This window comes from Aquarana catesbeiana, linkage group LG01 (genome assembly GCF_042186555.1).
Source record: "Aquarana catesbeiana isolate 2022-GZ linkage group LG01, ASM4218655v1, whole genome shotgun sequence".
Taxonomy (NCBI): Eukaryota; Metazoa; Chordata; class Amphibia; order Anura; family Ranidae; genus Aquarana; species Aquarana catesbeiana.
The window spans coordinates 627855439-627867876 of NC_133324.1; the positions used below are offsets into that span (position 1 = coordinate 627855439).

Sequence of the window (12438 nt, forward strand, 5' to 3'; positions counted from 1 at the left end):
GAATATTTCATTTTTATTGTTTCACTTTAAGCATTAAAAAAAAATCACTGCTCCTGAAAAAAACATCAGTTTAAAAAAAAAAAATTTTGCATTGATACATGTCCCCTGGGGCAGGACCCAGGTCCCCAAACACTTTTTATGACAATAACTTGCATATAAGCCCTAAAAATTAGCACTTTTGAATTTTCATGTTAGTGTCCCATAGACTTTAACGGTGTTCCGCCATCTTTCGAATTTGCTGCGAACACTGCTTACTGTTCGCTGTTCCGCGAACAGGCAAACACCTGATGTTCGACTTGAACTTACGTTTGAGTCGAACATCGAGCTCATCCCTATTAGCAAACATTAAATACATAGAATGTGATGTTAAAGGCCAACACTTACCCGAATATTGTCCTTCTGCAGGACTTGGATAATGGCAGAACAGGTCTCTGGAATAATGATTCCCAGAGCCTGAGGGGAGATCCCAGTTGTGAACTTCAGATCCTGGAGACTTCTCCCCGTCGCCAAGTACCGCAAGGTGGCAACGAGCCTTTGCTGGGGAGTAATGGCTTGCCACATGCATGTGTCCTGCTTACTAATATAGGGGGTAAGCAATGCCAATAGACGGTGAAAGCAGGGGTCCGTTGTCTGAAGATAATTCCTGAAATGATCAGGATTATCCTCCTGTAGCTCCGGCAGCAAAGGCATATGACAGGATTGGTCACGATTAAGCAACCAATTCTTGGTCTAAGAACTCCTCCTCCTGTTGCTGGACTGGACTTGGGTCAAAGCAATAACTCCAAGCCCAAAAATAGCACGATCTCTCCGACGAGAACGCCACATGGCTAGTAGACGAACGGCCGTTCAGAAACGAACTGACAAGCACACACTGAAAATCAGAAAGGACCTGACAAGCACGCACTGAAAATCAGAAGCGAACTGAAAAGAACGCACTGAAAATCAGACACGACCTGACAAGCACGCACTGAAAAAAAGAAACTAACTGACAAGCACGACCTGAAAAACAGAAGCGAGCTGAAAAGCGCAAATCGACACTCACCAAACTTCTACTAACATGAGATTAGCAGAAGGAGCCCAAAGGGTGGCGCATGACTATTGAACTTCCTTTTTACCGACTCATAATACGTCTAGTATGTCACTACGTTCGTAATTGTTGGCCAACAATTGTCTGGCCGTGTGTATGCGAGACAAGTTTGGGCCAACACCCTTCGGAAAAAAATTCCACGGTTTTGTTGGCAAACAATCCGATTGTGTGTACGAGTCTTAAGCCATTGCTCACACTGAGGGCGGATTTGCAATTGGTGTCGCACTGATTTGGACAGTGCAGTTGCCGGCAATGGGCTCCGATTTGGCATGCGATTTACCATGTCAAATTGGCCCGGTGTGAACGAGGGCTTACTGAGCCAAAGCTCCAATCAGCGCTTGATGATATCAGGAAGTACAGCAGCATCCGATTAACCTGAGCAGTCGTCAAATCTGTAAACAATTCAGTTGCTCACACGGATTTTCCTATTACAGTGAAACTTTCCAGTTAAATAAAGTAAAAACAGGTAGAGCACAAAATGCACAAAACTACATCAAAAACACAAAGAAAAAAAATCCTCATTTTAATATCCTGCATGTCACGAAAGCAATAACGTCTCTGCACCTCTTTCTTTCCTCTCACTATGTTCCATCCTTGTTTGTCACACATCAGGCATTTTTATAATAAAGTAACTTGTAAACTAAGCCCTGTGAGGTGGAGTCTAGATATCAGTCTGCTGAGTCACACATACACTCCTCTCAGTACCTAGGCAAGCTTCTCATGAATCAGATCTTTCTAGCTGGCACTCATGTATTGCTGGGGAAACAACAAATTTGGCCAGCTAGGACTTGCTGGCCAAGATAATGAAAAGATTCACTTTACAGAGAATGATGGCTTTGATGGATATGCAGGGGTGCAGAAGGTGGCATGTGGTGAGGTGCACACCCTATTTCTCCTGCAGGATGGCACCATGCTCTCTTGTGGGCAAAACCTCTGTGGGCAGCTGGGCAGAAAGTCTCCTGGAAGCGGTCTGGGTAAGGACTAATATTAATAAGATTATTGATTTCATTAGATATTTTTGTCCTGATGTAGCAAGGCAATTCATTAAAAAGTATCATCAGTTAGTTTTAGAATGCTTATAATAGTTGCATCTACAAGATACGTTTAAACTCAACACACACACACCTTACAATCTGATTGTACAATTTACTTTAGATCTAATAAAAACTATGGTGCAAGGGCCTGTTTAATTGGATACAGGTCCTCATATTACGTAGTTTTGGTAAATCTAATTGAAGGAGTTTATTTGAAACATGTGGTGTTAATGCAATTACAAGCAACATGCCTTTTTTTTCTTCCCCCTTTTTTTTTTTTTATTTATAGTTTGGTATTGTTTGTGTATGTTGATTTCAACAATGCTTATATTCCCCCCGAAGGCTGTTTTCTTTGCTAAGCCCAGGGCGAGTTAAGTTTCATTTCCTAGCAGCAGTGATTTTAGTTTCACTTTCGTTTACTCCTACAATGCATAATGTCCATAATGTGTTGAACTGCTGAGGCTGATTTACCTAATAAAACAGAAAGGTGCAGGAAAAGTTGTAAAGGGGTTCAAATTATTTTGCATGCCTGTGTATACGTGAGCAAACGTGCGGGACAAATATCTAAACACTTTAGGGCCTCTTGCACATAATACTCCTGTTTGAGCATCTACTTTTTTCAGACATTTTTCTTTTGTATGTATTTACGCACACTTTCGCGTATATGCGTTTGCGCAATTTGGCGCGAACGTACACATTATCACATTATTGCACAAATGCGCGAAAACGGATTCTTGCCTTTTTTTTGTCTGCACAATATGTAAATGGGTATTTGTGCGCATTGGTGTGCATGAGACGTAAATTACTGACCAAAAAAAGCAGATTTTTTTTTTTTCCATAATGAATGCATGCCCCTTGTTTACGGGCCTGTGTGCATAGGTGCATAACAATCAAGGATGAGCTCCGGCGTGTTCGCACACTCCCCACTTGCAGAGCCACCAAGAAGTCAGCACTGCGCTGCGCTAATCACAGGCAGTGAGACATTTCCTGATCTCTGCAGCCGCGCATCGGGACAATGTCTCACTGCCTGTGATTAGCGCAGTGCAGTGCCGACTTCCTTCCTTTTCTGCACACACGCCGGAGCTCATCCTTAATAACAATTAGGCTGGGTTCACACTGATGACGGATGTGGTTCGCAGCAGGGGTCCAGTGCGTCCCTGTTCTCCATTTCAGGGCTGAATTTTTGCCTGAATTCGGACCTGAAACGGGACCAAAGACGTATAGGGACTCCTGTGTAATCAGCTCCGCAGCCGCCACTGAGATGTGTGAACCGGCTCCCTAGAGAGCCGGTGTTCTATCGAGAAATGCTGCCCCCCCCCCCCGTCGGAAAATGCCTCAGATGGGTATGCTAATGCGTAGTAACCAACATCACTCCAGCTGATATGTTGATCAGCTTGCGTGACGTCATCACGGTGCATGCGTAGATCGCCAGAGGCGCTATTCAGCGATCTGCTAAGTGCCGAGGGAGAATGTATTTGTCAGATTCTGCCTCGCTATTGTGGGTGTCTAGCTGTGGGTGTCTTTTGTGTGTGTTTTAACCCGCCCTTACACACAGCCAAAACATGTCGTTTATCACACTGAACCCACTGTGCAACAGACCGAAAACACAGCATTCAATGCAGGAAAAACCCACCCCGCAACAGCAAGGCAGAATCTGACAAGTATGTTCTCCCTCCGCCGTTTGCATAACATTGGATAATGCCTCCAATGATCCGTATTCACATTCACGCCAGCTGATCAACATATCAGCTTTAGTGCTGTTTGTTACTGTGCATGCGCAGACCCATTAGAGGCATTTTCAACAGGGGGCATTTCTCAATAGAACACCGGTCACAATCTCCTGTGTGAACCCAGCCTTAACCACTTCAGCCCTGGAGGGATTTATCCCCTTAATGACCAGGCCATTTTTTGCGATACGGCACTGCGTCGTTTTAACTGACAATTGCCTGGTCGTGCAGCGTCGTACCCAAACAAAATTGATGTCCTTTTTTTTCCCGACAAATAGAGCTTTCTTTTGGTGGTATTTGATCACCTCCTGGGGTTTTTATTTTTTGTGCTATAAACAAAAAAAGACCGTCAAGTTTGAAAAAAAAACTATATGTTTTACTTTCTGCTTTAATACATATTCAAAAAAAATAAAAAAAATGAATTTATTCATCGGTTTAGGCCAATATGTATTCTGCTACAAATTTATGGTAAAAAAATCGTAATAAGTGTATATTGATTGGTTTGCGCAAATGTTATAGCATCTACAAAAGAGGGGAAAAGAGAGGAAATATGTATGGCATTTTTATTATTATTTTTTTTTTTTTTTTTACTAGTAATGGCAGTGATCAGCGATTTTTAGCGGGACTGCAACAATGCGGCGGACAGATCGGACACTTTTGACACTTTTTTTGGGACCAGTGACATTATTACAGTGATCAGAGCTAAAAATATATACTGATCCCTGTATAAATGACACTGGCAGGGAAAGGGTTAACACTAGGGGGTGATCAAGGGGTTAAGCGTGTCCTAGGGAGGTGTTTCTAACTGTGGGGGGAGTAGACTGACAGGGAGTACAGAAAGATCGCTGTTCCTGATCACTAGGAACAGACAATCTCACTGTACTCCCCTGACAGAACGGGGATCTGCTTTGTTTACATTGGCAGATCCCTGTTCTGCCTCTCTGAGGCATGATCGCGGGTGGCCGGCGGACATCGCGGCCGATGGACCCGAGCATCCTACATTATGCAGCGGGCGCGTGCTTTCATTTGGTGGTATTTGATCACCTCTGCGTTTTTTTTTTTGTTTTTTTTTGCGCTATAAACATAAAAAGCACCATTGTTTGTTTGGTGTGTTTTTTTTTTTTAATTATTTCCTACTATCTGATAAAAAAATCAAATTTCTTCATCAATTTAGGCCAATGTGTATTCTGCTACATATTTTTGTTAAAATAAAAATTCCAATAAGCGTATAGTGATTGGTTTGCGCAAAAGTTATAGCATCTACAAACTATGGCATAGATTTATGGAATTTTTTTACTAATAATGATAAAAGACTTATAGCAGGACTGCGACATTTCGGCAGACAAATCGGACACTAATTCACACTTTTTTGGGAGCAGTGACACGAATACAGTCATCGGTGCTAAAAATATGCACTGTCACTGTACTAATGACACTGACAGGGAAGGGTTTAACATCAGGGACAATCAAAGCGTTAAATGTGTGCCTAGGGATTGCTTACTAACTGTGTGGGGGTGCTTGTACTATGGGAAGGCAGAGATCCGTGTTCCTGCTTTGTAGGAACACAGGATCACAACCTTCCCTTTCACAGAACGGCAAACTGCCTTATTCACATAGGCAGACCGCCGTTCTGCGCGTGTCTCGAATGATCGGCGGGTCGCCAGCGGCGCGTGTGGGCTTCCCTGACCCGAAAGTGCAAGATAAGATACAGTGATCCTGCCCAGGGGAGCTGCCTTGCCGCCATATACAATATATGCAGTATACGGTCTGCAAACGGTTAATACCAAACAGAACCACTTATAACCATTAAAAGACCAACGTGCTTAGTCATCATGACTTTGGCAGTAATATCTTATACCAAACTACAGCTTATCAATAGTGTTAATTTTGTTGACGAAAATGCAACTAAAACTAAAACAATTCAGATGACTAAAATACAACTAAAACTAAAAAGGCATATTAGTCAAAAGACTATGACTAATTAGAAAATGGATGTCAAAATGAAAGGGGTTGTAAACCCTAGGTTTTTCATCTTAATGCATTCTATACATTAAGGTGAAAAACCTCCTGTGATGCAGCAGCCCCCCAGAGCCCCCCTTTAACTTACCTCTACCCGGTCTTTCCAGTGACGGTGACAAGCACACCAGCTCCAGCCGGTGTGTCGGGTCCTGATTGGATAGATTGATAGCAGCGCAGCCATTGGCTTCCACTGCTGTCAATCAAATCCAATGATGTGGGGGGGGCGGGGTCGAGTCCTGCTGTCTATGTCAATAGATGCAGCAGCAGGACACAGGAGCGCGCCTGCAAGAGTGCCTCGAGGGAGAGCAGCTCCCCAACAGGGCACTTGAGAAGAGGAGGAGACAGGAGCGCCGCTGAGGGACCCCAGAAGAGGAGGATCGGGGCCACTCTGTGCAAAACTAACTGCACAGAGGAGGTAAGTATGACAGTGTTTTTGTTTGTTTTAAAAAAAAAAAAAAAACATAACCTTTACATATGCTTTAATAACCACTTGCCGACAGCCGCAAGCCGATGTATGTCCAAAGTTTGGCAGTGGAAATCGTTGTTATGGCAGAAGCTAGCTGCATAACCCCGGTATCCCCGTTTTCGTGCGGCGGTCGGCTTTCAGATAAAAGTGGTCTCTGCGGCGGATTCGCCGCAAGATCACTTTTATCGGTGGCGGGAGAGGGGCCCCCCCCTCCCGCAGCAATCTGGTGCCCTCCGCTGCTTACCGGAGCCGTCGGTAGCGGCGGAGGCAATCGCGTCTGTCTCCTTTCTGTGCCTGGAGACGAGTGAGGCTAAGATGGTGCCCACTCGTCTCCATGACACTGCTGGGCGGAAGCGACGTCAAAACGTCACTTCCGCCCATACGTCTTAAAGACACATTTTTTCCAATGTCATTTTTTTAAATGTCATTGTCCTGTCATGCTTTTTTCTATTACAAGGGATGTTTACATTCCTTGTAATAGGAATAAAAGTGACACAATTTTTTTTTTTTTAAACAGTGTAAAAATAAATAAAATAATGTAAAATAAATAATAAAAATAATTTTTTTTTTAAAAAACCCCCCCATCCCGACGAGCTCGTGCGCAGAAGCGAATGCATACATGAGTAGCGCCTGCATATGAAAACGGTGGTCAAACCACACATGTGAGGTATCGCCACGACCGGTAGAGCGAGAGCAATAATTCTAGCCCTAGACCTCCTCTGTAACGCAAAACATGCAACCTGTAGAATTTTTTTAAACGTCGCCTATGGAGATTTTTGAGGGTAATAGTTTGACGCCATTCCACGAGCGGGTGCAGTTTTGAAGCGTGACATGTTGGGTATCAATTTACTTGGCGTAACATTATATATCACAATATAAAAAAAAATTCGGCTAACTTTACTGTTGTCTTATTTTTTTATTCAAAAAAGTGAATTTTTTCCAAAAAAAGTGCGCTTATTCGGTGCAAAAAAAAAAAGTATTGCATTGACTGCCATTTTATTCTCTAGGGTGTTAGAAAAAAACAATATATAATGTTTGGGGGTTCTAAGTAATTTTCTAGCAGAAAAAACTGTTTTTAAACATGTAAACACCTAAAATCCAAAACGAGGCTGGTCCTTAACCACTTCCCGACTGCCGCACGACTATGTACGTCCTAATTTTGAACGGGGATATCGTTGTTATGGCAGCAGTTAGCTGCCATAACCCCGGTATCCCCATTTTCGAGCGGCGGCCGGCTTTCAGATAAAAGTGGTCCCTGCGGCGGATTCGCCGCAAGATCACTTTTATCGGTGGCGGGAGAGGGGCCCCCCCCCTCCCGCCGCGATCCGATGCCCTCCGCCGCTTACCGGAGCCGTCGGTAGCGGCGGAGGCGATCGCGTCCTGCTCAGTGGTTTGTCTGGAGACGAGTGAGGCCAAGATGGCGCTCACTCGTTTCCATGACACTGCTGGGCGGAAGCGACGTCAAAACGTCACTTCCGTCCACGCCTCTTAAAGGCATATTTTTTCAAATGTCATTTTTCTAAATGACTTTTTTTTTTTTTTTTATTGCATTTTAGTGTAAATATGAGATCTGAGGTCTTTTTGACCCCAGATCTCATATTTAAGAGGTCCTGCCATGCTTTTTTCTATTACAAGGGATGTTTACATTCCTTGTAATAGGAATAAAAGTGACACAATTTTTTTTTTAAACAGTGTAAAAATAAATAAAATATTGTAAAATAAATAATAAAAATTAAAAAAAAAAATTTTAAAACCCCCCCTGTCCCGACGACCTCGCGCGCAGAAGCGAACGCATACGCGAGTAGCGCCCGCATATGAAAACGGTGGTCAAACCACACATGTGAGGTATCGTCGCGACCGGTAGAGCGAGAGCAATAATTCTAGCCCTAGACCTCCTCTGTAGCGCAAAATATGCAACCTGTAGAATTTTTTAAACGTCGCCTATGGAGATTTTTGAGGGTAAAAGTTTGACGCCATTCCACGAGCGAGCGCAATTTTCAAGCATGACATGTTGGGTATCAATTTACTTGGCGTAACATTATATTTCACAATATAAAAAAAAATTGGGATAACTTTACTGTTGTTTTATTTTTTTATTCAAAAAAGTGAATTTTTTCCAAAAAAAGTGTGCTTATAAGACCGCTGCGCAAATACGGTGCAAAAAAAAGTATTGCAATGACCGCCATTGTATTCTCTAGGGTGTTAGAAGAAAAACCATATATAATGTTTGGGGGTTCTAAGTAATTTTCTAGCAGAAAAACCTGTTTTAAACATGTAAACACCTAAAATCCAAAACGAGGCTGGTCCTTAAGTGGTTAAGTGGTTAACAGCGCTTACCAACCACTGTCGTCCCACAAAGTGGGCAACATCACCCCATAAAGGTTAACTGTGACAAGGGAAAATAGAGGAAAGGGGAACAGGTCAATAGATCAAAAAGGAGGCTGAAGATAATCTAGAGGCGAATCCAGATGACAGACCTGAGGTAACTGCTGACCCCACCCAATGACAGGAGAGGATTTACAAGTGAAAGGTTACACTCATTGGCCAGCTGTTTCCCGCCAAAAGATCTCTCACTAATCCAGCACTCAGCTAACCGAAGCTCTGCCCAGAAACTGAGGTAAATCTTCCTAGTACTAGCAGACAACTTGTAACCTGAACCAACAAAGCAGCCCCAGAGAGACATGGACATAACCCCTTCATGACGAAGGCCCTAATAAGCATATCATTCATTTAAAAAACAAATTGGCGACAATCCCATGGGTCCACTTTTCTAGTTTATTTTTTTCATGGCCCTATCATTCCAAAAAGATAAATAGAATTTTCAGGGTATGCGCACAAAGATTCGCACATGCACACTGCAGTATCTCTACACAAGTCCCAGTATGCATATGACCCTGTATGCGAGTACCGCTCGGAGTAGCATATAGCCACCATGTATATAAGCCTGTGAGTGTTTTTGAAGGCTGCCGGCAGGGGATTGTACGTTGCACCTGTACCTCCTGGGCACCAAAAAACACCATTTTTTTTTACAACATGTGGGGCAAACTGCACATGTACATAAGGCCTACATGTATTGTTGTGTACATGTATTTAAACTCATTTATTGCATGTTTACTTGCATTTGGAAAACATTTGGATAGAACTTTGGCATGGTGTAAGATCCTCAATAAAACTTAGGCTGAACTCCGGGTAGAAACTGTATAACCTCTAAGTATATGATGCTTTTATACCTCACTGCAATATGCTTGTGGTTTCCTTTTCCTGTGTTTCATCTGTGAGAAAATCCACTGTGCATTATTTAAATCATGGCTTATTTCTTTGTGACATCCGTGTTGTAAGAACAGTTGCCTCTAAGCCATGTGTCCCCCCGGCCACTGGTCTTGTCTTTACCCCATTGTATATGGATTTTTATGAGCACGAACACACCCATTAATTAAGGCACCACATCCCAATTATAGATAGTAAAAAAGCACACAAAAAGTGGGACTTTGAAGGTGCAAATGATTTGAAAATGATATCAAATATAATATAAAAAATTAATTTATTTTGATGAACAAAAAAAAAAAAAAGGGAGAAAAGGAGATACAGTGATGACTAGTACACTAATGAATAATTTGCAACATTTCAGCAATGATGAATTTCCCGACATGTTTCGCCCATAAAATGGGCTTCCTCAGGGGATGCTGGTCATGTGCAGCGTACAGTGCCTATATCTCCTAAACATAAAGGAGAAACTAAAAACTGCCGGGATAGCTGTCTGTTTGCTGCTAAGAGAGACCCATGCGCTAACAGTGGCCGCAGATGGTAGAAAGAGACCAGACCAGTGGGTTCAGCAGCTGGCTAAATGCCAGGGGCCACACACCATCATGCCGTTGGCTAGAAAATATCTGAATAGAATAATATATGTGCATGTGTCCCCTGGTTCCTGCAGCTTTTTCCCCTTTTTAAATGTATGAATTTTTTTTTTTTTTTTTTTGTTCATCAAAATAAATGAATTTTTTTATATTATATTTGATATCATTTTCAAATCATTTGCACCTTCAAAGTCCCACTTTTTGTGTGCTTTTTTGCCCCATTGTAGTACTTTCCAAACAAGCAGTAATTTAATTAGCCAGAGACCGATCTGAACCACCCGCTGATGCAGCCTCATGTCTTTGACGTGACCGGGGATTCCCAGGCTGTCCCACCTCCTATGACTTCACACAGTGACTGACAGGCCAGGACTGTCACAGCTCAGAAGAATGTGAGGGCACAGCCAGAGATTCGCAGGTTGCGGAACAGGCTCATCGAGTCCAATAACATGATACAATTACATGATAAATGTACCTGCCCACAATTATGACTGAAAACTATAATTCCCTCTGCTTGATGGGAACTGTAGCCCCCGTGCCATATGAGAAAGCAGGATGTGATATCTGGATTTGCACCTCCTCCCAGAGCTGGCTGAAGTTAATTTATGATTTGGTCTATTTTCTACTAAATGGTGAGGTTTCTAAACTAAACTACTTCATGGTTTACTTGTGATAAGCTTTTAGGCCTGGTTCACACCTATGCAGTTGGCTTCTGATTCATTTCTGCAGTGCTTTTTGCACATGTGTTTTTGATGCGTTTTTCACGCATTTTGCATTTTTTATGCTTTTTTTTTTTTCTTTGCCAATGTGATGTTCGGCAAATTAGGAAACACAAAATGCAACAAAAACACTGCAAAAACACACTATATGCTTTTCTGCAGCTTCTCCCCGTTATTGAAGTCTACTGAACCAAAAATGCACCGTTCTGCATTTAAAAAAGTCCCTGACCCTTTCCAAAAACGCAGCAGCTGAAAAAAGCATAAATGAATGTGCCCCATAGGAAACTATGTTATATAGACTGTAATGCGTTTTTTTTTTGTTCTTTTTGTAGAAACTCATAGGCCCTTAATCCAGATTATACCTGACCAACAGGCACAGCTGTTTGACCGTCAGTGCTTTACTGCCAGCAGTTTTTCAAGGGCAACCCTCTTCATCAGGACTAACTTTTTCTGACTAATAATGACATAGGACAAAGTCTCGGGCGGCTGTAGGAAAGTGTCTAAGGATACCTCTGTAGCCAGGGATCATAGAGGGCAGTACCTCATGCATGGAAGTGTGGATAGTTGTGTCTGTGACTCTATTATAGAGCTTAAGAATCTGACCCCAGAATACTTTAATAGGGCAGAAGACCCACCAAATCTGCAACATTGTCCCTAGGTGGAGTAGTCATCGGTCTGACACAGAAGGGTAGAAGCAAAGAGTCTCCTGCCTTGCTGGCTAAAGATAAGCAGCAAGATAGCTGGTGCTCAATATTCTCCCCGTGGGAGATGGACAGGAATGCGGCAATCCAAAACCAACCCCCCCCCCCCCCCACAGGATATGAACGTGAATGCGGCGGGGGTCAGAGGCCTCCTTGCTTTAGGAAGGAGGCAGATCATGCAGACATGGATCCTGGCTGCAGCTCCTCGCTCTGGGGCCATTGCTTCTCTTCCAGGCCAAACAGGAAGTGGGTCCTAACTGAGTCCTAAGACTCCCTGGCCAATCGGGTCTCAGGAACTGCTTCCTGATTGGCCAGGAGGAGAATCGGGAAGATAATAGCGAATATTAATTCCTATTGTCACAAAGTGGGTGGGCCCACTTCTCCGCAATCTTGGACAGCGCTGTCCCCAGAGAGATTTAGTGAAAGCCATTGAAAAAGGTACAGGGTATTACTATAGTTAGGAACACAGAAAAAAAACGTTGCTAGGATCATTGCAGTATAAAACACATAAATATTTATTATATGTGAAAATAAGTAAGATGCACACAAATGGAATAACCAGGAAGGCAACAAGTCCATGGAAGGGCTCTTGAGGGTTCGCTTCTCACAGGGACCGGAGAGTCCAAAGGTAGCCTGCCCAGGTTAGCAGATAACAGAACTCAGAGTTTAGAAGAGAAGCATACCTGTGCAGAGGGGAAGGAATCCCACCTGCTGTCAAACAAGGATCCACCCACTGGTATGTCAGTGATTGGCATGTTGCGGAGAAGCCATTAGATGTGTTTTTTGGGGTGGGGGAATCCGCTTTCTTCAACCCTACTGCTATGGTTTGGGTTT

General features: G+C 43.0%; 1 protein-coding gene across 1 annotated transcript in view; it reads left to right on the plus strand.

Annotated features, from left to right (window-relative positions):
• Window positions 1-1760: 1760 nt before the first annotated feature.
• Window positions 1761-12438, plus strand: part of LOC141108919 (probable E3 ubiquitin-protein ligase HERC6) — a 99555-nt gene continuing 88877 nt past the window's right edge. Inside the window, exon 1 of the mRNA XM_073600885.1 lies at window positions 1761-2061. Coding sequence (XP_073456986.1) covers window positions 1836-2061 — 226 coding nt within the window. The 5' untranslated portion in view covers window positions 1761-1835. The remainder of the gene's footprint in view (window positions 2062-12438) is intronic.